General features: G+C 42.2%; 1 protein-coding gene across 2 annotated transcripts in view; it reads right to left on the reverse strand.

Annotated features, from left to right (window-relative positions):
* Positions 1-1,822: 1,822 nt before the first annotated feature.
* Positions 1,823-22,812, reverse strand: part of KIF13B (kinesin family member 13B) — a 201,228-nt gene continuing 180,238 nt past the window's right edge. For both annotated transcript variants that reach the window (XM_075860868.1, XM_075860867.1), the window contains 4 exons: positions 21,565-21,698; positions 8,883-8,945; positions 6,109-7,117; positions 1,823-4,942 (listed from right to left, as the gene is read on the reverse strand). In XM_075860868.1, the coding sequence (XP_075716983.1) occupies positions 4,653-4,942; positions 6,109-7,117; positions 8,883-8,945; positions 21,565-21,698 (1,496 nt within the window). In that variant the 3' untranslated portion in view covers positions 1,823-4,652. The remainder of the gene's footprint in view (positions 4,943-6,108; positions 7,118-8,882; positions 8,946-21,564; positions 21,699-22,812) is intronic.

Below are 22,812 nucleotides of genomic sequence, written 5' to 3' on the forward strand. Positions count from 1 at the left end.
CAAATCCCAGTAAAAAATATAAATTTCTGTAATAGTAAACGAAAAAAAATAAAAAAAAGAGACAAAAAAGACGAAGAGCCCCAGTGTGGATGTAGAAAATAATTCAATATGGAGTATAAAAGTTTTTATTGTCTAAAAATATCTAGGAAAATGAAGGCACATTGTCATTTCTATGTGCCTTTGAAGGCCGCCGTGGGTGTGGGTTACGATCAAAAACAACAAAAAGAAAACCAAATTGATATTTTTGGAATGTAGAATAAAGGCCGCCACTAGGGGCAGACCGAGCAGTCGAGCTATTGCCGGAGGGTCCAGAAGGCCACATGTACCCCATGTAGACAGACCTCGGACGGAACACATTCTCAGTCCACCCCTGGCAGTCTTTACATTTCTTTTTTACGGATATGTCATAATTTAACTACGCATGATTCAACTTTTTTGGGGGTCTGCACCCATGTTGGTCTCTTGATTTGTGGCAGTGGGTTGCAGGTTCCAGATATAACTGGACAATAAAAATCTATATTTATATATGTACATAATCTCTAAAACTGCGGCAGCAGTGCCAGCAAGAAAACAAAAATTCACAAAAAGTTTCCAATACGACATGAGATGTTTTATTCATTTTTTGCTTGATTTTAACCACGTTTTGGCTGATTAAGGTCAAGTAAAGTGCGTTAAAATATGTACAAAGGAATATAAAAGCCGCTTCCACCGGATGGTGTACACATCGCTTTTAATTTCTAGCCCCCCTCCCACCAAAAAGCTGAATTTCAGGGGGCTTTACCACAGCTCTGCCATTTACTACCCCAAAATGGCAGAGGTTGCCCGGTGACTACAGTCCTGGGCAGTCTACAGTGCCAGCTGACATTGGGTAAAAAAAATTTTGGCCAAAAATTTAATGACGAACTGATATTTTCCCCTGATATAAGTGGTACGAGGACTCCGCGCGCCCCCCCCCCCCCCTCTCCACCACCTACACAGATAGGAGAACTCCTCGGTGATCCAAGTCTAGTAAAGGATCTTTCGACAATGGAAATGTCCGGACACCATCTTAGATCTAGGGCCAGCTGATTGGACCAATATAGTGCTGCTACTGTAGGTAGGACAATGGGCTCCATTAGATTAAAAATTTGCGCTGTTGGATGAAAAACTTTAGAGAAGAAGAGACTCCGAGTCTACAGAAGGCAAGTGTGGTTTGAAGATACTTGGCAGAAATTTAATATACAACAATATGATCGTATTAATATACTCAAAACTACACAAAAGAGAACTTGGGGGTTAAGTTGGGGGTCGAGAAACGCCTTTAAGAAGACGAAGGATCTAGGTGGAAGAGTTGGCCTTCAGAAACGGTGAAGCAGAGTTTCATGAGCTGAACTAATATTTCCTCCGGCCGGAGCTAGATCGCTCCGCGTGTCATAAATCAAGACGTCCTTGGGAAATGCTTAAAAGGTATAGAAGTAGAAGAGGACCAATGCAGGACCTACAGGTGGACTCAAGATGGATGTAATACCACTGCTTGACTGTTAGGCTGGATTCACACGAGCATGTTCGGTCCGTAATAGACAGAACGTATTTCGGCCGCAAGTCCCGGACCGAACACACTGCAGGGAGCCGGGCTCCTAGCATCATAGTTATGTACGATGCTAGGAGTCCCTGCCTCACTGCAGGACAACTGTCCCGTACTGTAATCATGTTTTCAGTACGGGACAGTTGTCCCGCAGCGAGGCAGGGACTCCTAGCGTCGTACAAAACTATGATGCTAGGAGCCCGGCTCCCTGCAGCGTGTTCGGTCCGGGACTTAAATACGAAATACGTTCCGTCCTTTACGAACCGAACACACTCGTGTGAACCCAGCCTTACAATTACGCTCCATAGAAATTTACAAAAATGTTCCGTTAAAGGTGTGAAACAAAATAAAAAACAAAAACTTGAGCTGCTCAATTTACCCGAGATGCTCAACAAAAGTAGTCCTCTATCTATAGCTCGTAACTCATGAGGAACCGGAGTCATCCCTTCATGCAAATTGTAAAACACGACAGGACTTCTTCTTAAAAAATTATGTCGAATTTTTAATTGTCCTAATACAGGACCAGAAAATTTCAGGTGACCCATATGCCTACAACTCACGAGTGAAGCCAAGCAAGACCAAACAGGTTGAAGGGGAGCAGTAGCCCCTTCGTTCTACAGATCTATGGGGTCTCACTCAGCACCAGGTCAACCACCGACACCATCTTCTAACATGTCCTTATGAAGTCACAAACTTCTAATATATGTCAGTCTTCATAGTGGCCGTCTGTACGGTCTGAAGTGGACTAAAGGGTTAAGGCACTTTATAGGAAACACAACATTGAACATATGTCTTTTTGCTATTATTGGCCCTGGCATCAATCAGTTGCACATTTTCGAGCTTATTCACACCTCCCCCCTCCCCCCTCTCTCACATTTGGTCCTGATTTTCTCGGTATGTCGTCCATTCCTCCATATGTTGTTCACACAAGAGACGGATATGCATAGTAAATATACAAGAACCCATGTTACACGCAGATACTCCGTGCGGGTGACAGTGCTAGACTTGTGTGTGACTACTACAAAGAAGGATCAGTGGTATGTCGATCAGTGATCTAATGATCGGGATTACACTATAATTAGGAGGAGACAACGGTCTCCAACTCGAGTGGTGTCATAACCGTAGCGTAACAAGCGCCAGCGGTGTATAAGACGGTGGTTGTGATGTCAGTAAAAGGTCTGTGAAGGTTAAAGGTTTTTAAAAGGAAAGAAACATTGAAGGGCATTTCTTATCTTCACACGTCGGAAGATCTGGAGATACAACGGGTCGCGTACAAAACGTCCTCCGGTGGTTTTGGCAAGAGGTTCCCAGTGGAGGTAGACGAATATGTTAAAGTTTAAAGAGAGGGTCCACAGCACATATAGGACAATATAGTACAGAGATGAAAATGGAATACTTTAGCCATAAACGGTTCCATCAATATTGGGACAGAGGGGTTTCCGAAAGTTCAAGTAGATAAGGACAAGATATGAACAGAGGTTCAGTGTTACCCCATTCTAGAGATACCGGCCCTTCGAGAACTGCATAGTACGTCTTTGCTAATGATGTAGGAATAGAAGCCTCTGTGTCCTGCCAACAAGAAACCCCTTGTCCGACGTGGGCATTGGTCGCATGGCACACTGGCCTCATTCTCTAGTCAAGTGAGAGTTGTAGTGGTCATCAAAAAACAACGGTTAGATTGTACATCGCACCCCCCATCTTATAATACAACACCTATCACCACATCCCACCACCCATAAATAACAAAAATAAGACCCTCCACCATCCATAGAACATACTTGTGCTTTCATAGGTCTCATGTAATGAAACTTCTCCATGTATATAGTGTTCAGAGGCAGCGGTAATAATATGCTTAGTAGATAAGTGATTGTGTTATAATACTAAAGAGGGTCTCCACCTAAACATCTGATTACTACGGCAAACAGAGATATAGAAAGTGCGGGTTGAGTCCTCCCAAGCATTCTTGCCGCTTCTTTGCTCTCACATTAAAGTGCCCATTTGGTCCCGATCTGCAGACCTGATCAATCGAGAACAGACTGATTGGTAGGAATTAGTCACCTGACTGTGGTTGTTAAGGCGGTCCATCCATAGCAACCAATCTCAATCAACAAAGGTGACAAAAATATATGACAAAGCCAGCAGGGTGGGGAAACATCTTGGCGACATTCAAGCCATGCCAATCCCATCTCAGCCTCAATTATTAAATCAGATTTTTCTAAAAATATATTTAAGTGGAAACCCTCTTTAAAAAACAAAAAAACAAAGACGTGAGTGGTCTCATTCACATTGCTGGTAGCAGTGGGATCACACAAAAAAATCCAAAAAAACTGCTTAACGCAAAAAAGTAACACAAAGATGATACGTGCCCAAAAATAAGAGAGTAACCAATGGATGTGCAGGGTCGCCACAATGGACATCGGCCGAAGTACATTTTTGTATAGAACTTTACGTTCCAAAAATCCAGCCGTGCATGTATACATAGAACCTGGTATATAGACATGCACGCATAGACTGGGACCAGGATGTGTCCAGTCACGTCTATTTTCCCTTTCCTCAGATTTCTGGCTTTTTTTTTTCCAGATTGTGCCGGTGACAAATACATGACAAGGAAGAAACCACAATGGTGGTCTGAGACGTTGGGCAGGATCATAGAAAAGGATGACGCCTGCCTTACATACAACATATGTATAGAACATATTTACACATATATACATGTAGATACATATATACGTTAAGATGGTTGGAAGCAAAGATCGGATCAGCAGTTACGGGTTGCTACAGGTTCCCGTTGCTAATAAGCGTGGTGAAGAGTGGTGGTTCTCCACACCTCATTGGCTCGCCCATGCCATTGGAATCCGCGTGGTTCTCAATTTTTTTATCATGAGACCCGGCATTGGATTAGAGCGGAGCCTTGGTCACCAGTGTGGAGGGAAAATACCGTACCGGTGCTCAGGATTGTGCATAGTCGACTCTCTAAGCAGCCGTACCGGCAGGAACAGCATGGAATTCGTAGTGAAGAAGACTTTGTCATTGAGTCATTGTAGATGACGACCATCTTGTAGAAACTCTTCCGTATTAGTGTCGTAGATTAATTAGCCCAGGACTTCCTGTTCTCCGTCTTTTTTCGGGCATCTGCCTTTATGTTTGCAGCTCTGTCTAGTTTGGCCAGGGTGGTCAATGCTGCAAGATTCCCAGCAGATCCAGACAAGCTCCCATTTTTCTTGTCTTCTGAAGATGTTCCTCCCTGCAAACGCAACCCGGCACTTCTTCTCCGAGCCGCACCGACGGCTTTCTTCACTCTGTTGGGTCTCACCAAGACACCGTAGCCTGGGTTGCATCTGAAGTAGTGCTTGCCGCCGACGGAACCATCATTTTTACCTGAAGTTGAGAAAAAAGAAAAAAATGACTTGAGAATCAGACCACTACTCAAGTAAAACCCAAACCCACAATAACTGGTTGGTCTTTAAAATGAGACGTCACAGTCAGCTCTACAAGCCCTGTAGGAGGATATTGTTGGAAGTTACTTTGGACAATCCTGACTTGTAAGAAGGGTCTCGACAATAAGGAGATCACAAAATGTCCTCCTTCTGGGAACCCCAGCGATCAGCTGTAATCTGTGGGGAAAGCTGGCAGTAAGTGTTCAGTTTCCCTGCAGCGCCACCACAGGGAAAATGAAGCATTACACAGCATCAATTTCTATCAATGTGTTGTCTGTGTAATACAGGACTGGTCCTCCAGAGAAAGAGAGAGAGACGCTCTATGTAACCGCTCTCCACTCTGGACAAGAGATGAGGATCCTGAACAGAGGACCCCCCCTCTCTATTAACTCAGAATTCCCCATTTATTTTGTGTTTTTTTTAAAATAATGTGATCTTTTGTACCATACATACAAGAATGAATGCCAAGTCACCTATTGATATTATGCCAAGACCAGTCAAGGGTAGATGATGGCACTCACAGACTTAGCCCTGGGACATCACCTAATGCCTATGGATGGCTCTAGATGATATAGATTCCTAAATACTTAGCACAAAAACAATTTAATCGTTTATAAACCTTATAATAACCAAATGTACGAATGTAGTAGAGTGGAGTTTGCCACCTAGCTCTTATGACTCTTGGGAGACCGAAGATAAAAACGTCAGACAACAAAGTCGCACTACAATGGGGAGTGTTAACCCACTAACTCAGCTCTGCTGCACGAGTATCTTACTTTCACATCATGTACCTGCATAATATAAGAACAGATGGAGAACCCAGTTCTACTACATACTGTATGTACTATCAATAGTTTAGTAGAATAGATTTCAAAAATTAAAAAAATCATCAATTTTTTTTTAACAAAAAATGAAAATAAATAAAACGGCATCACGTGTCTGTCTAAAGCTGCCATAGACCTTACGGTTTTGTCAGCCAGTGCCAACGCTTTCGTAGAGATCGACGAAGATCTAATGTCTATGGGACCTAACAGACTGACAGGATGGTGGATCGAAAGTCTAAGGTCAGCTTTAAAGAACAGACGTCCTTAGAAGAAAGTTTCTTACCGGCAGGCAGATCGAGCTCCACACCAACCCACATTCCTTCTTGAAAGTCTGTAGGCCCAACGTATCTTACGATCCCGTTCTTATTGGTCCCAACGGTCACATATTCTCCCTCTTTCAACCATTCAGAAACCTCCTGTGATTCCTCCGAGTCTGATGTTGCTTCTGATGGGTCTTCACCACTTTCCACTTGGTCGATGAATTTATCTATAGTCTCCTTTAACGCAGATCCCGTTCCCACCACCTTCTCCAAGCTTGGAGTTTCTCCGAGATCGTCTCCGAGCATTCGTGTGAAGGACTTCAGCTCGGATGTCTTCACCTTCTGTATTTTGAAAGGTGAAACCACAACTTTACTTTGGTGGTCAGTGGTTAGAGCTTTAGGTCCTTGTGCAGAAGGGTCCTTTGGGTCTCCTTGGTTTTTAGAAGACATCAAGCTTGTTGCTGGGAGCTTTTCTAGGGAAGGAATGCCTTTGGAGAGCTCTGCAGTTGGAGGTTCTCCAGCTTTAGTAGGAATAGGAATGACATCAGGTCTCTCTACGTCTACAGTCGAGGTTTCTGGATATGGCCTGTTGCAATGCATGTTGTTAGAACTTAAGTCTTGATATTCCTTATGAGTTGAATCTTCAGCCAGAAACTGCTTTTCCTTTCCAAGATCAGGTTTGTTTGAGGGATGATGATGATCAGAAACTTCTTCCAGATTGGAAGGCTCCTGGGAGGTAGGTACTGTAGCCAAGCTAATATCGGTAGCCACTGGACTTGGTGTTTGTCCTGTGGGCACTTCACTCCCCGTACTTAAAGCCTCGGATAGTGTGGCTGTGGAGACGCTATGGGAGAAGTATCCACTAGAAGCCTCGCTGAGTGGGCTTGGAGGTCCTTCCTGGCACTCCTGTCCTGGAGAATCGCAGGATTTTGGTTGAGAAGGCACTACTGGTGGCTTGTCATTTTTCTTATCTTGATTGGGTGAACGGGCAATCACCGGTTGCCGAATCCCAGTCCATTCTTCGTGGTTTACCTGAGAGGTGGGATAAATAAATGTTGAACCCAACAAGTAGTAAAAATGTCTACACTACAAACAGTCAAATTCTTATCATTTGGTGTCCAATACATCAGAACTCAAATAACATTCGAAGCTCTGGACCAGTCTATACCACTGGGCGGCCGAAATCCTAAAATTGTATCCAGCATTCTTCTCTTTAGGGACTGTTCGGAAATGACTAACGGGTCTGAACTTCAATTAGTCCACCGTTATCCTTGTATAAATATGGCTTAAATGTCTATGTATGGAACCATTATGGTCTTCTGTAAAGTTCTGGTGTCAATGTTCTCCTAGCCTTGGTGGCACCAACAGAACGAGATAGTAAAAAGTCAACATGTCTGACACCCCTTCCCCAGTACACTAGACATCAGAAGTGAATGGGCAGCTCCAACGACCGGCCAAAACCAGGAGGGTTTGCCGCCAGATATCTACTGTCTATGGGCCACCAAACAGTCATTTCTACGGCTAGGCTAGTAACGTGTACCAGGTTTGTAAGTGTTAATTCTGCAGAGCCGAGGACACATGCCGATCACCTCTTGCTAAAGGACAAACTCTGCACAAGGAATATTTTTTTCTCCTAATATTTACTTGAACGATGATTTACGAGACAGGCCCGGTCCTTTTGCTGTTCGGAGTGCAGGATTTATGGGCGCTGGAGGGCTGCAGTGATCTATATGTCTCTAACAGTTCTTTGGCTGCACTTAAGGCCGGGATAAATCATGAATTTTCAACTGGCTGCCAAAGATTTATTTTTCACTTCCAAATTTTCTTCCCCACCGCCCTCCATTTTCCAGGGGGCCTGTCAATTTACAGGTGAAGAATTTAGAGGCAGCTTCTGAGATTAAACAGACCATTTCTCAGATCTATTTCCCAGAGGCAACATGTACTAAAGTTGGGTAATCAATAGTGTCTGTCGGAGCGCAGAGTAATGGGGGACGCTCCGCAGAGGGGTTTTTGACATGACCTGGAAATTCAATTGTTAGTAAGCCAAAACTTCATTAAAGAACAGGGGCGTCCAGATCTCATAATACAATTACTATAATGACGGACAGGGCAGAGGCGGGTAAAACAAGTGTCTATGACTGCCCGCCTGCTACACTACATTACCCAGCATGCTCTGGAGGTACATTAGAGGAGGAAGTAAGACAAATTAACTATATAACGTCACATAATAACAGAAAATGACATTCGGCAAAAATAATATAATAAATGTAGTTGCACTGAATTTGTCATTTTGTCTCTATGGGGCTGTATTATTTGGGCACTGTGATAACTCTCCGAGTTAAGTAAATGTTGTAGGATCACCTGCAGTCCTATGTAAAACTAAAGATAACAAAATGTGACATCACGAGAAACTGTGCCAAATGATTAAAAAAAAAAAAAAAAAAAACGGCTCTGCCCCAATTGCCCAGTGTCATCCAGTTACATGTGGCAAACCCAGCTCCGCTGCCACGTCTGGCAAACCCAGCTCCGCTGCCACGTCTGGCAAACCCAGCTCCGCTGCCACGTCTGGCAAAGACAGCTCCGCTGCCACGTCTGGCAAAGACAGTTCCGCTGCCACGTCTGGCAAACACCGCTCCGCTGCCACGTCTGGCAAACACCGCTCCGCTGCCACGTCTGGCAAACCCAGCTCCGCTGCCACGTCTGGCAAACCCATTTCCGCTACGAAGTCTGGCAAATCCCAAAAATTATTAGTAGGAATTTAGAGGACAACAATGAGTGCTCTGCTGCGATCACTTACCGGTTTAGGCTTGAATGCGCTATCATCAATACTGGCCGACTGGACTATAATCCGAGGGACAGCCTGCAGGAAATAATACAAATATGGAAGATCATCACAAAAAAAAAACGGAAATTTGCAGCGTGGGGACTTGGCTTTGTGTTACCGGCAAAATAACTACAACACTAGGACTTAAGAATGAGTGGACAAGATCTGACTTATTCCTCTAGAAGCTCCTCGTCCATATTTAAAAAAAACGGCTAGCGGCGCAACTAAAAAACTGAAAAAATAGATAACTAAATTTTTAAAAAACCAAAAAAAAAACAACACAAAATGTTCAAAAAAATATAATACAAAAAAAGAACAAAAAATAATAAAAGAAATACTAAAAATATAAAACCGTGTAAATATTAAAATAAAAAAAATCGTAAGTATTAATATAAATAAAATAAATATATATTAAAGATGAATCCTTCAAATGGAAAAAAGGCCGGTTATACATTGATGATCAAAGTGGCTGATATCACAAGTAACACGGATACAGAAACATGAGATACTGAGCCAATTGTTCTTTAAGGACTATGCTACTAACAGTATATTATATATATATATATACACACACACACACACACACATATATATATGCTACTGACAGACAGTTATATATATTTATATACACACCTATATTTGCGTGTGTGTGTATACATATATCTAGAGAGTATATAGGCAACTAAAGCAAAAAAAATAAAAAGTCTATGTCCACATTTGCAAACATTTTTTATCGCTCCAGTCCATCTAAATAAAAAACGAAGCAACTTTACAAATAGTTTTAATTAAAAATCTTCTACTGTGTATGTATGCAGCTCTTATGCAGACCTGTGTCTCCATGGTAACAGACTACAAACAAACCCTGTGCGGTCTGATCCTACGGTCATACTCCCTTCCATTTGTCCCCTAGGTCTCATATGATCATGTTAGCAAGAAGTAGAGGACAGATGGGAGGAAGTAGGACTGCAGGATCAGACTACACAGGTATTGTTTGTAGTCTGTTACCATGGAGACACAAGTCTGCATAGGAGCTGTAGACACAAAATGGTAGGAGATTTCTAATCAGGACTGTTCACAAAGTTTCATTTTTTTGTTTAGGATCAATACAAAGGGTTGCAAATAGCGAACACCTTCTTAAATGGGTATTCATTTCTTAATTTCAGAAAATTAAAAAGCAGTTGTATTTTATTTTTCAACCACTTGGGCCCCATGCACACGAACGTGCTTTTGCGGCCGCAATTCCCCCGAAAATCCATGGGAGAATTGCGGCCCCATTCATTTCTATGGGGCCATGCACACAACCGTAATTTTTACGGTCCGTACATGGCCGGGGAGCCCGCACCGCAGAAAGAACGGACCTGTCTTATTACGGCCGTGTTCTGCGGTCCGGGCTCATTGAAAATAATGGACGCGGCCATGTGCATGTCCCGCGATTTGCGGGCGGCTTGCGGCTGACAGTCCGCTGCTGGCCGACCCGAAAATCACAGCCGTGCACATGGCTACGGTCGTGTGCATGAGGTCTTGCTTTTTAAAAATAATACATTTTTTAGTTTCCAAACCAAAACATATTTTTTCTACCATTAACCTGTTCGCGCACCACGATGTACTGATGTGTCGTGGCGCGTGGGGTGATGTTTGGAGCGGGCTCATCCGCTGAGCCCGCTCCATATGCAGCGAATGTCAGCTGTGTTTTACAGCTGACACCCTGGACTAACGGCAAGGAACAGCGATCACGCGATCAAGCACGAGAACAGAATCTAAGACGTTAGAAAGAGGGGGTGCCCCCCCCTGACAGCTCATCACCCTCCCCCCGCAACGCAATCGGGGGGTGCCGATGGTTGTCATGGCAGCCCAGGGGCATAGTGAAGGCCTCTAGGGCTGCCTTTCTTCATCTCCTGTTAACCCGCGCCTCTGGCAGGGCTTAATATGAGCATGTAAAGATGACAATATACTGCAATATATTAGTATTGCACCAGCGATCTAATGATCGCTTGTTCAAGTCCCCTAGGGGGACTAATAAAATGTGTAAAAAAAAAAAAAGTTTAATAAAGTTTTTAGTAGTGCAAAAAACATAAAAAAAAGTTTAAAAAAAAACACTTTTTCCCATTTTTCCTATGAAGTAATGTAAAAAATAAAAAAAATATATACAATTGGTATTGCTGCGTCCGTAAAAGTCGGAACTATTACACTATATCATTATTTATTGCGCACAGTGAACGCTGTAAAAAGAAAAAAATATATAAAATGCCAGAATTGCTGTTTTTTCGTCACTGCACCACGTAAAATGAAATAAAAAGTGATCAAAACGTCTCATGCAGCCCATGGTACCCATAGAAACGACAGCGCGCCCCACAAAAAATAAGCCCTCACCCCGCTCAATCGACGGAAAAATCAAAACGTTCTGGCTCTCAGAATGTGGCGACAAAACACGAATATTATTTTTAACAATTCGTTTCAACAGAACATATAAATTTGGTATCGCTGTAATCGTATTGACCGGTGGAATAGAGTTAACATGTCGTTTTTAGCATATGGTGAAAGCCGTAAAAAACAAAACCCCTTAAAAGATTTAGGAATTGATGTCCCAATTTCCAGTTCCCACTACATGATATAGTACAATAAATGGTGCCATGCAAAACTACAACTTGTCCCCGCAAAAAACAAGCAGAATATCTGAAAACATTTCCGAGCCAAAGCAGAAAAAAAAAAAAAAATACATAAAAAAAAGAAAACACATAAAAAAAGTATCAAAAAAATAAAATAATCCTCATCACTACAATAATAATTCAGCTAAATTATACATAGGTCGTTGATAAGCCCACCAACTTTGGGTTCACCTTAATAACTTTTGTCAAATATCTCCCCTGGACACAATCAGAACATACACAAATAGAAATGTAATAGGGACAACGCATTAAGAAATCCGGGACTCTATCAGTTCCGAGCATCTGCCCATATATTACAGAAGTACTGATAGCTACACTGTAGCGGAACAGGACATCAGCGCTAGCTCAGCCCGAATCCCCATATATCTCATGTCTGTAGACATAATGCTCTGACAAGCGGCTCTTTACGGGTCCCTCCTGGATTGGAGCCATCAGAAAGCTGAGAAGAGCAAGGTCTATTTCCACCTGATCGCTCTATAAATAAAGGTTAAGGACGTCTATTATAGGGGCTGTCATAGGAAATGGAGGGAAAGATGAGACAGGTTATTCTTAAAGGGTTTAACCAATTTTGTGCCGGGATGTGGACACCAAAAAAGATCAGCGAAAGCAGAAATCGGAATGTTTTTTGGTCTTTGACATTATAATAATTTTTATTTTTAGTTGGTTTGTCCAGTTTCCCCCCCCCCCTCATTTGCATTACTAAAATAAAATATGAGCATCTTACGGTCATTAGCGGAATAATTAGAGTCTTTCCTGGACGGAGTATATCATTTATTTTATGGGGCATTTCATTTTGCGGTTACGGTGTCTTCTGAGAACTTTACATATTCTAGAATAAACACATATATAATACTACATCAACATGGAGTGAAAGCAACAGTCCTCACCTGACACTAGATGGAGGGGATTGCAGGTAGTAGGATCAGGGTGTTCTTGGAAATGGCAGACATTGGGTTAAGTTGAGGGGGTGTTTAGGCACTTGGTTGAGGTGATTTATGGTAAGAAACGGACACTGGGTAGGCAGGTTAAGGAGGAGAAGGACATAATGTTAAAGTGTTTTATGAAGAACAGGATATAGGGTTAAAGAAGTTGGTCCACTGGGTTGAGGACCCATAGAGAAGAGGAGAACACTTGGTTGAGAAGTTTTCGGAGGTAAAAAAAAATTAAAAAATAAAAATAAAAAAGACACTGGGTTGAGGACCCTTTGGGAAGTAGAGGATACAGGGTTGAAAAGATTGAGGACATTTTTAGAAAAGACACTTAGATTAAAGTGTTTCCAAAAAGAAAAAGGACACAAAATGAAGAGGAGGAGGAGGAGAAGGAGGAGAAGAAGGAGAAGGAGGAGGAGAAGGAGGAGAAGAAGGAGAAGGAGGAGGAGAAGGAGGAGGAGGAGGAGGAGAAGGAGAAGAAGGAGAAGAAGAAGAAGAAGAAGGAGAAGGAGGAGAAAGAGGAGGCGAAGAAGAAGAAGAAGAAGAGGAGAATGAGGAGGAGGAGAAGAAGAAGAAGAAGAAGAAGAAGAAGAAGAAGAAGAAGAAGAAGAAGAAGAAGAAGAAGAAGAGGAGAATACTGGGTTAAAAAGGTTTCCTAGAGGCGGAGGACAGTAGGTTGAACCTTTGAGGACCTTATGGAAAGAAAATGACACTGGATTGAGGACCTTTTGGGAAGTGGAGGACATTCAGTTGAAAAGGTTTCCAAGAAGAAAACACTAGAGGACCTTTTTGGGAAGGACACTCAGTAAAAAAGGTTTCCAAGAAAAGGCGACAATGAGACTATATTGAGGACATTTTAAGAAAAGGACATTGGATTTAAAAGGTTTTGGGGAAGAAGAGGACAGTTGGCTGAAAAAGTTTCCAAGAAAAAGAGTCAACTAGGTTGGGGACCTTTTGGGAAGAAGATTACATTGGATTGAGGACCGTTTGGGAAGAAGAGGACATTTGATTGAAAGAGTTTCCAAAAAGAAGAGGACACAAGGTTGAAAGGTTGAGGACCTTTTGGAAAGAAGACATTGGATTGAAAAAGTTTCAGAGAAGAGGACAGTGTATTGAGAATGTTTCCAAGAAGAAGAGGACACTGGGTCATTGCATCGTTTTCTGATGGGTGGTTGGTTTAGTTAAGGTGGTTTTAAGATGAAGTTGACATTGACTTGAAGACATTATCGTGAGACATTAAAACATGTTTCAGACACAAAAATTTCAATTCTTCCGGTGCTTTCACATTAAAACGGTTATGCGCTGATTTAGAGAAGACTGAAAGAGTTAAACAGGTTTTGTGAAAATGAGGTCTATATACAATTATTAGAGGTTTGACGCTCCCCTTAAGAATAAAAGGCTTGAGTAGTAAGAGACATCCAATAACCTGCTCCTGACCACTTCTATCTCTTGAAGCAGGGCCCAAGTTACAGCAGCCATTTTTAGAAGCTATGAAGCTATTTAGTCACAAAGTCACTCAGGCTTCTTAGACATCCATAGTCTCTGTTTTCCCCTCCCTGTTTTCTCGTGTTCTCTTCTACACTCAAATCAGTGATTTTATAAGAAAACCTAAAAGGGACAGCCCCTTTCCGAATGCCCTATTATGGCATATGGACATCAGAGAAGGGGTTCTCCAGGGACACCTCTCAATAATATAGAGAAGAGTCACTGCAAAAAACAGCTCTGGAGGACTGACTCCGTGCAATGTATTACATGGTTGTCCATTCATTAAAATAGCTGCCATGTTATACCACAATTCTCGTGCAGTGGCCGCCACCTGAAGATTTTCCCAGCGGTAAAAGCTGATCACAGGGGGTTTTCATATAGAAAAGGGGTTGTCCCAACTTTAAAATGTTTTTACAAAAATATCTGGACATTTAAAGGCAGGGCTAGAGTCCATAAGTCATGGTCAATGGATGAGACCATGACCAGAGAAGTAGACGAGATTTTTTAGATTTGATGGTGTTCCTTTTAGTTTTTTACAGTAAGTTTCTAGCGGCTGCTGAGAAATCGTTAGAAGTAATTGCAGAATGAGAGTTATGGTCCGTAGTCCCATGGAGCAAACAGAACCAACAATTCCGGGCTGATTAAAACACAAAGTCTCCAGTCACTTTTCAACCGAATTGTCAAGAAGAATCAATAAGATCCACCTTACGTTGCAAGTTCTCCAAATGTGGGGTTAATCCTTCTCCTCATGAAGCAGCCTGTCACTTTAATACATGGGAGTGAGATAGGACCCCGGCAGCTCGGGATGGACGACATTAGTGTCATTTACGTTCACGAGTCATTAATTCCTCAGCGCACAAATCACACCATTGTCAAAACATGAAATAACCTTAATATGAAAGAAAAGTGCAAGACAGCAATCTGTCTGCGCTAAATGTCCTAAATCATAGGGTGGATTGAAACAGGAGCCTCCGACTCCTCGGCAAAAATCTTGGCACCTCCTGATCATTAACTTATTATTTGCTGATCAAAAACCAGAAATGGAGAAACAAAAAAGAAGGAGGATGGGACTTGTTGTCCTGCGGAGAATCATCAGTCATGACTGAATCCACTACACAAGAACCGGTAGTGTCCTCTTCTCGGCCCGACGTGACCCTACTAATGGATAATCGCATGTTAAGAGTTTATTAGATAAACAATGACTTTGGCAGCGGGTTGCAGGTCCTTGGAGATCTCCGGCAGACAGCGCCCTTCAGACAATAGCATAGGATTAAAAATGTCGGTATCCTACAAAAACAACTGTCATACAGATGTAGCAGAGCGGACGTTGACATTTAAAGGATCCACTGTGATAGGAATGTCTAATGAACGCACGAGGCATGGCGGAGATGTCTCAAGGATGATTGTTGACTATTACACCTGTATTTCTACCATGGGCCTCAACAGCGGGGTGCGAAAAAAAGAAGCTAAAGCACCGCTCCGGAAAACCAATTTTAGAGGAATCATTCTCTATGCAGATATCTGAAAGCTCCTTTACTCTAGGGAAGGCAGCAGGGCCTGACTACTAGGCTACAACATGGCTCCCTTTACCTGGATTCTGGTTATAGTCGCCCGCTATCTCGAATGTCAGATGGAGCCCACTCAGGCCTTACCCTCGTTGTACCACAACTATAAACATACAATATGTACGCTATTACTTCAATGTGATAATGATGGTGGTGACAAACACTGCTCCAACCACAATCGAGGCTTAGTAGAAGGCATGCCTTGGTAGAAAACACTATAGCTGCCGATCCTAGCGTACCAATCGTCCTACCGGGCAATTTTACCTACCAAATTGGAGCAAGAATTTCTACAAGGATTCCAATCACAGTTCTAATTCTTTCCAGGCCAGTCACATCATATTGCAAGGCTGGAAGTTTTTGTTTGTGGCAATAGTCTTTCAAAAACTTTAGGTCTAGGGCTAGACGAGACGTGTGCCCAGCATGGCCACTTCCCACCAGTGCACGTACGGATACGGCTCTATCTATCGGAGTTGAAGTAATTGCTTTGGTAGGCCCAGATTCTCAATTGAGAACAAGAGACCCGTGCTTAGCGGTAGTCCTATGGGAAAGGGTAATTCCCAAACCATGGGGGAACCCTTTAAGGGCTTGTCTCAGAGACCACCCCTGTCTATACGTGCTATTAGCGAATAAATGGAGGTTCTCTCGCTCAAGACCTCATTCAAAGAGCCAGAAAGGAGAGCCTCCCTGTAAGAGCGACTCCTACATTGTCGGACCCTGCTTGTCCATGTTACATGTTCGGACATTAATCGGGGGGCTAAAAAAAAGGGAAATGAGTGGCCAGACGGGGAGTTGGAGAGACCCTACAAATATGCAATCTTTATTGTAAAAGTGACTCTTGCCGTTGTTGTCATCCTTGAATCCCAAGAGGGAAAACCCTGGAATAAGGGGAGCGGTTTTTGGTGTGATGTTTTGGCAGAGAATCTCCTACCCTGGCGGACCCTGCCTGTGCATGTTACATGTTCAGACATTAAGTGGGTAGCTAAAAAAAAAGGGAAAGGAGTGGCCAGACGGGGAGATAGAGAGACCCTACACATACCCAATCCTTATTGTAAAAGTGACTCTTACTGTTGTCATCCTTGAATCCCTATGGGGCAAACCCTGGTATAAGGCGTGCGGTTTTTGGTGTAACTTTTTGGCAGGCTCTAAGATACCAGATATTTTGTGGCTACACAGGCTCCTAAGATCCGGAACGGTGCAGAGGTTTGTGCCATGCTGCAACAGTCACGTCCATAGAAGAAAATTGGAACTGTATACAATGCTGCAAATCCAAGCATTGGGAAGCAAAAATTTCAAAAACATTTGATGCAAGACTCAAGCCTGGAGAAATTAAAACTTGCCAGCTCTAAACAAAAGGATCGTTATACGTAATTAAGACTTTCTCTACCAGAAAAAAAAGAGCAAGACGAAAAGATAAAGGAACTCTGTCCTTGCCGATTCCGGAACGAACCTCCACCCTGGCCCACCGCACATCAGTCACTTCTACAGCTCACCTGTCATTGGACAATTAAAGACATATATATATATGGACATGACCCGAATACGAGTCCAGAGCTGCGGCTGAGACATCTCGTAGATTTAGAGTCTCACCTTCTAAAGCAATCATCTCTAATTAGGGGCCAGATTTTATTAAAAGTGAACACTTTGGTGCCTGTGACCCTGCACAGACCACACATTATACTTTAAGTAGACACAAGGCCAACATTATGGAAATGTTATAATTACTAAATGTGCTTACACCGCAATGAGCTCCATCGCGCCCCAGGGGCCAATGACATTAACAACTCAAGTAATAAAGTGAGGAGAGATTTCTTAAGGGCTCCCGCTGCCCTCATCTTTTGCTCCAGATTTTTTTTTTAACTATAAGGAATATTTTTCCTGTTCTATTTAACAGGTTCAAGAAAAGTAACACTTTAAAAAGGTTTGGGATCTTTGATCCCGCAACGATGTGCAGAGGCAATGTTAGGGATACAGGTCACATCCCCTCCCCCACCCCTCGAGCCCCTTCCAAAGTTGGTCCCACATCACCAACACAACCTAGATTTCTAATGGATGCAAAATGGGCCAGCCTATTTTTGGAGGTGAGTGATTTCCAGCCGGTTTAACACTAAAACGTCGTCTTTTCCTTCATTTTATCACATGTTCCCCCAATAAAAAAGCCGCCTGATCAAATACTAAAAATGAAAACAATTGGTGTGTGTGTGATATAACGGATGATTGGAAAGTATTTTATTATGTTTGTTCTAGGATTGTCCCATTGCTGCTCAAAACGTGCAATGAGATATGAGATAATTAAAAGTTATCTAATCAGTCCCTTTTTAATGAACTTAACAGGAGGTTTTCCCGAATTTGTTTAATTAATTAATTTAATAAAACATACAATTTTCTAATATAATTGTATTTAAAATTCTGCTCACAAACCGATATCACATCAGGGCAGTAGCCACGGTCTAAAAAAAGAAAAATTAATAGAGCTTACAAATAAGTCCATAGTAATGCATCCATGGACTAACTGAAAGGACTAAATACGGTGTCAGACCCACACATCGTAGTTTATAGAGGAGCAGAACAAAGTATTTCCACCTACAGCGCCATCCCCGCACCATGTCTGACAGTCTCTGTGCAGGAACAGCTCTCACATTGTCTTTTCGGTCTACTCTGTGTTTTTCTTTACCATTTCACTTTATTAACAACATGACAACCTCACTTAGAGACAGGCAGCCATGTTATACATCACCTAGAGACAGGCAGCCATGTTATACATCACCTAGAGACAGGCAGCCATGTTATACATCACCTAGAGACAGGCAGCCATGTCATACATCACCAAGAGACAGGCAGCCATGTCATACGTCACCTAGAGACAGGCAGCCATGTCATACGTCACCTAGAGACAGGCAGCCATGTTATACATAATCTATAGACAGGCAGCCATGTTATACATCACCTAGAGACAGGCAGCCATGTTATGCATCACCTAGAGACAGGCAGCCATGTTATGCATCACCTAGAGACAGGCAGCCATGTTATACATCATCTATAGACAGGCAGCCATGTTATACATCATCTATAGACAGGCAGCCATGTTATACATCATCTATAGACAGGCAGCCATGTTATACATCATCTATAGACAGGCAGCCATGTTATACGTCACCTAGAGCCAGGCAGCCATGTTATACGTCACCTAGAGACAGGCAGCCATGTTATACATAATCTATAGACAGGCAGCCATGTTATACATCACCTAGAGACAGGCAGCCATGTTACACATCATCTATAGACAGGCAGCCATGTTATACATCACCTAGAGACAGGCAGCCATGTTATACATCATCTATAGTCAGGCAGCCATGTCATACATCATCTATAGACAGGCAGCTATGTCATACATCATCTATAGACAGGCAGCCATGTCATACATCATCTATAGACAGGCAGCCATGTCATGCATCACCTAGAGACAGGCAGCCATGTTATACATCATCTAGAGACAGGCAGCCATGTTATACATCATCTAGAGAAAGGCAGCCATGTTATACATCATCTATAGACAGGCAGCCATGTCATGCATCACCTAGAGACAGGCAGCCATGTTATACGTCACCTAGAGACAGGCAGCCATGTTATATGTCACCTAGAGACAGGCAGCCATGTTATACGTCACCTAGAGACAGGCAGCCATGTTATATGTCACCTAGAGACAGGCAGACATGTTATACATCATCTATAGGCAGGCAGCCATGTTATACATCATCTATAGGCAGGCAGCCATGTTATACATCATCTATAGACAGGCAGCCATGTTATACGTCATTTACAGCCAGTAAATATATCTAGAGACAGGCAGCCAGTTGTTCATAAATATTCCATCATTACTCCTATTCCCTTGGGGCAACATAGCTAATGGATGTTTCCTCTAACACATATATGTCATGTTACAATGTTGCGAACTGAATGGTAGGGGTTACATGATGTATGTGGGAGGGCGTCACATGACTGACAATTTTTAGACCTATTTAGTTAGCCCATGGATTAATTTCTTGTATCTTCAGGCTACACCATTGTACTGTAGAGAGACAGTATAAGAAAGGTATGGGAGTATAATTTCTAAAACAGGTATATTAGAAAACTGGCAGGATTTCCTATTCTATAACCAAATAAAAAATAAATGGTAAACCCTTATAAAGTGGTTGTCCAGAATCAGAGAAACATGGCTGCCTGCTTTTAGAAACAGTGCCACACCTGTCCATGGTTTGTCTTTGCTATTGCAGATCAGCTCCTATGGAGTAAAGGACGCTGAACTGCATACCACAAAAACAAGGTGTGGAACGGTTTTTGGAAGAAAGCAGCCACGTTTTTCTAATTGAGGAAAACCCCGTTTACTGAAGATGATCCAAATACATATAATGATGGGTGGTACATCTCAACCTTGTGTCTTCTAAAGGCTATGGTACCCCAGGTAGTCTAGTATTACATTGTTCTCCCATTACGAGAACAACCATTCGAGTAGATTATAGCAATTATATCTGCTGTACAGCAGACTGTCACTCCATGCTACACAGACTTGTTTTCACACCCTCCCCAGTCAGACATCAGAAAGCACGAAACGACTTAAAAAAAATCACGTCTTTTCAGGGTAAAAATAGACACGAAAACGGGAGATTTGCTGATATTTACGGTATATCCACAGAATATGCCATAAATGACCGATAAGTGCAGGTCCCAGTTGTGGGACTGGTATCTGAAGTACAGGTGTCCCTGACCCCCTGTCCTGACTTTCTGAAGCCCCACCCATGCAGAAAATGAACGGAGAGGTTGTCGTGCATGCGTACTGATCTCGCCATCTACTTCTATGGGAGTTACGAAAAAAGCCACAACTATCAACATTTATGGAATAACCCGTGGAGATGCCAGTCTGAAAAAAAAAAAAGTATCATCAGCAAATTACATATTATTTCAATCATGTTTTATTATAAATATATTAATAAATAATTGTATTTTTATTTTATTTTTTTTGTTCCTATCCACAAAGAAAAAAATCATGAAATATTCCAATTAGAATTGCAATTCCAATCACTTGTCAGCTTTGCTGTATAGACTGGTACAGAATGAGCAGAGTAAACTTCATTGTACTGTTTGAGGCCTAGATAAGGCAGGATAGTAACACTATACACTACACATATAACGCTCTGTATGCAGCTCTCCGGTCACTCCCTGGTCTTTAGTGAAGGGTCTATACTCCATCTCTTCCTGGAGACTGTAATACTATATGACATTTCTCTGTCAATTCACTCTTTCATTTCAGCTGCCATAAAGCACACACATCCTGCTGCACTGTACAGGAAGGGTGTGTTTCAAAAAATGGTCACCTCCAGGGAATCTTTAATAAATTAGAAATCAATAGCTAGAAACACAATTTTTCTTCTACAGACTGCAATCTAACGCAGTCAACTAAAATTCAATACATGAGACTTTCCCTTTAAGTCATCTGCTATCTGTTCATTAAGCGAGTGGCTGGGGGAGACATTTGCTAGCAATGACCAATAGGCTTCAACCATTAAATGACATAGGTTATACTATGTGCCAATAACATTGTATTTTGAGACAGGACCATTGCAAATCTTAAATTTTTTTTAAATATTCAAGAATAAAAAAAATATAAAAGTAAATAAAAAGAAAAAAAAAAAAGAGACAAAAAAAACAAAAAAGAAAAAAAAACACAATTGCTAGAAAAAAAATGAAATTTATTTTCAGCTTCTCAAAGATGTAAGAAGGAGACGGAGCCGCGTCCCATCTCTGATTTGGCAGGTAACCAGTTGGCTGGAATTGATGTTCCTAAATTTGACTTTGCTTCTAAGGATGCAAATATAATTTATAGGGGAACATTGGCTTCTCTGCCTTCGCGCAGCGTTTAGAATACAAAGTACGAGGATCGTGGTTTGTGTCTGCTGCAAAATGAGTACAATACAGAGACAACATGACTATCCCCCCCTCCCCCGGTCCCAAATACCTGAGGAGCGACCAAGGATCCCGCTTGTCTATTCTTCTCATCTCGTTGAGGAAGTAGAGATTTAAGGAGTTTGGGCATCTGAGGCACGAAGGATTTGACAGGGTTTAAGTAGGAGGTTACGGACGTAATGTGACCTGCCAAAATGAAATGTAAATGTCACGGGATATAAATGCAACCAAGACAGCGCTGGCCTGCTGCGCGGCATCATCAACTACAAATATATAGAAGGCCAAAATCGGCAGCCGCCTTGGCAGCAATTTAAAAAAAAATAAAAATAAAATTGCATTAAAGACAAAGCCATACAAATCAGGGCGAGTTCACACTGGGTTTGCAGGGAACGTCGGAGGTATATACAGTAAGAGAATTTTATACCTCCGACGAAATCCAATGTATTGACCATTATTAGGCGTCTTATTGTATTAGACTTCTTATACATTATTTATAGTTTTTGTATCACAGCCTGACAGAAGACCTTGTGGTCTGAAGCGTCGCCATCTTTGCTACAAGAAATGCCGGTCCTGATTTAGCATGTGACAATTTGTGGGCCGTCCCGCTAACTATTTACATAGGACCAGTGACCGTGGGACCACAGGGACAAGCATCAACCTCCAGAATGTAGTATAGGAGAGTGCTGCTTAAAGGGACACTCCGGACAAAACTAAACTTTCCCTTGTGCTCCATTATGGTAGTCCATGTGTCAGTCTCTCACCTGTTATCTATCTCTATATATCAGACTGGGACGGTGGCTTAGCAGCAGTGTGAATCCGGCTCGGTGACTACTTTTTCTACTAGAGTCTATGGAGATCTATGTGTCACCCATCTCAGGCTTCAGCAGTTCCTGTACCACACCAGTATTACACAGGGGGGACAGAAACTTCTATCATCAGTTAACACTGATACTTACACAGGTTCCTGTCACACAGGTATAATGTAGAAGAATATACTGCAGCCTCCCTGTCTGTATGTTTCTGGTTTCTCAGCTTGTTTAGGAGAATATAGAGAGAATGATAATCACAGTGTCCCCCAGCATGCAGAAATGGTATGATCTTTAGCTGGTCATGTGATGCTGTGCTGAAGCATCATGCGATTGATAGCAAAGCAGAGGGGAAGAGAAAGCTGGGGAAATCGAAGAATCACGATAGAGGCTTTTGTAAAGCACAGACAAGGCAGCAGTTGAAAAAGTAAGTACAGTATGTATATATACACATATATATATATATATATATACACACACACACACATATATAT

This window comes from Rhinoderma darwinii, chromosome 4, assembly GCF_050947455.1.
Source record: "Rhinoderma darwinii isolate aRhiDar2 chromosome 4, aRhiDar2.hap1, whole genome shotgun sequence".
Taxonomy (NCBI): Eukaryota; Metazoa; Chordata; class Amphibia; order Anura; family Rhinodermatidae; genus Rhinoderma; species Rhinoderma darwinii.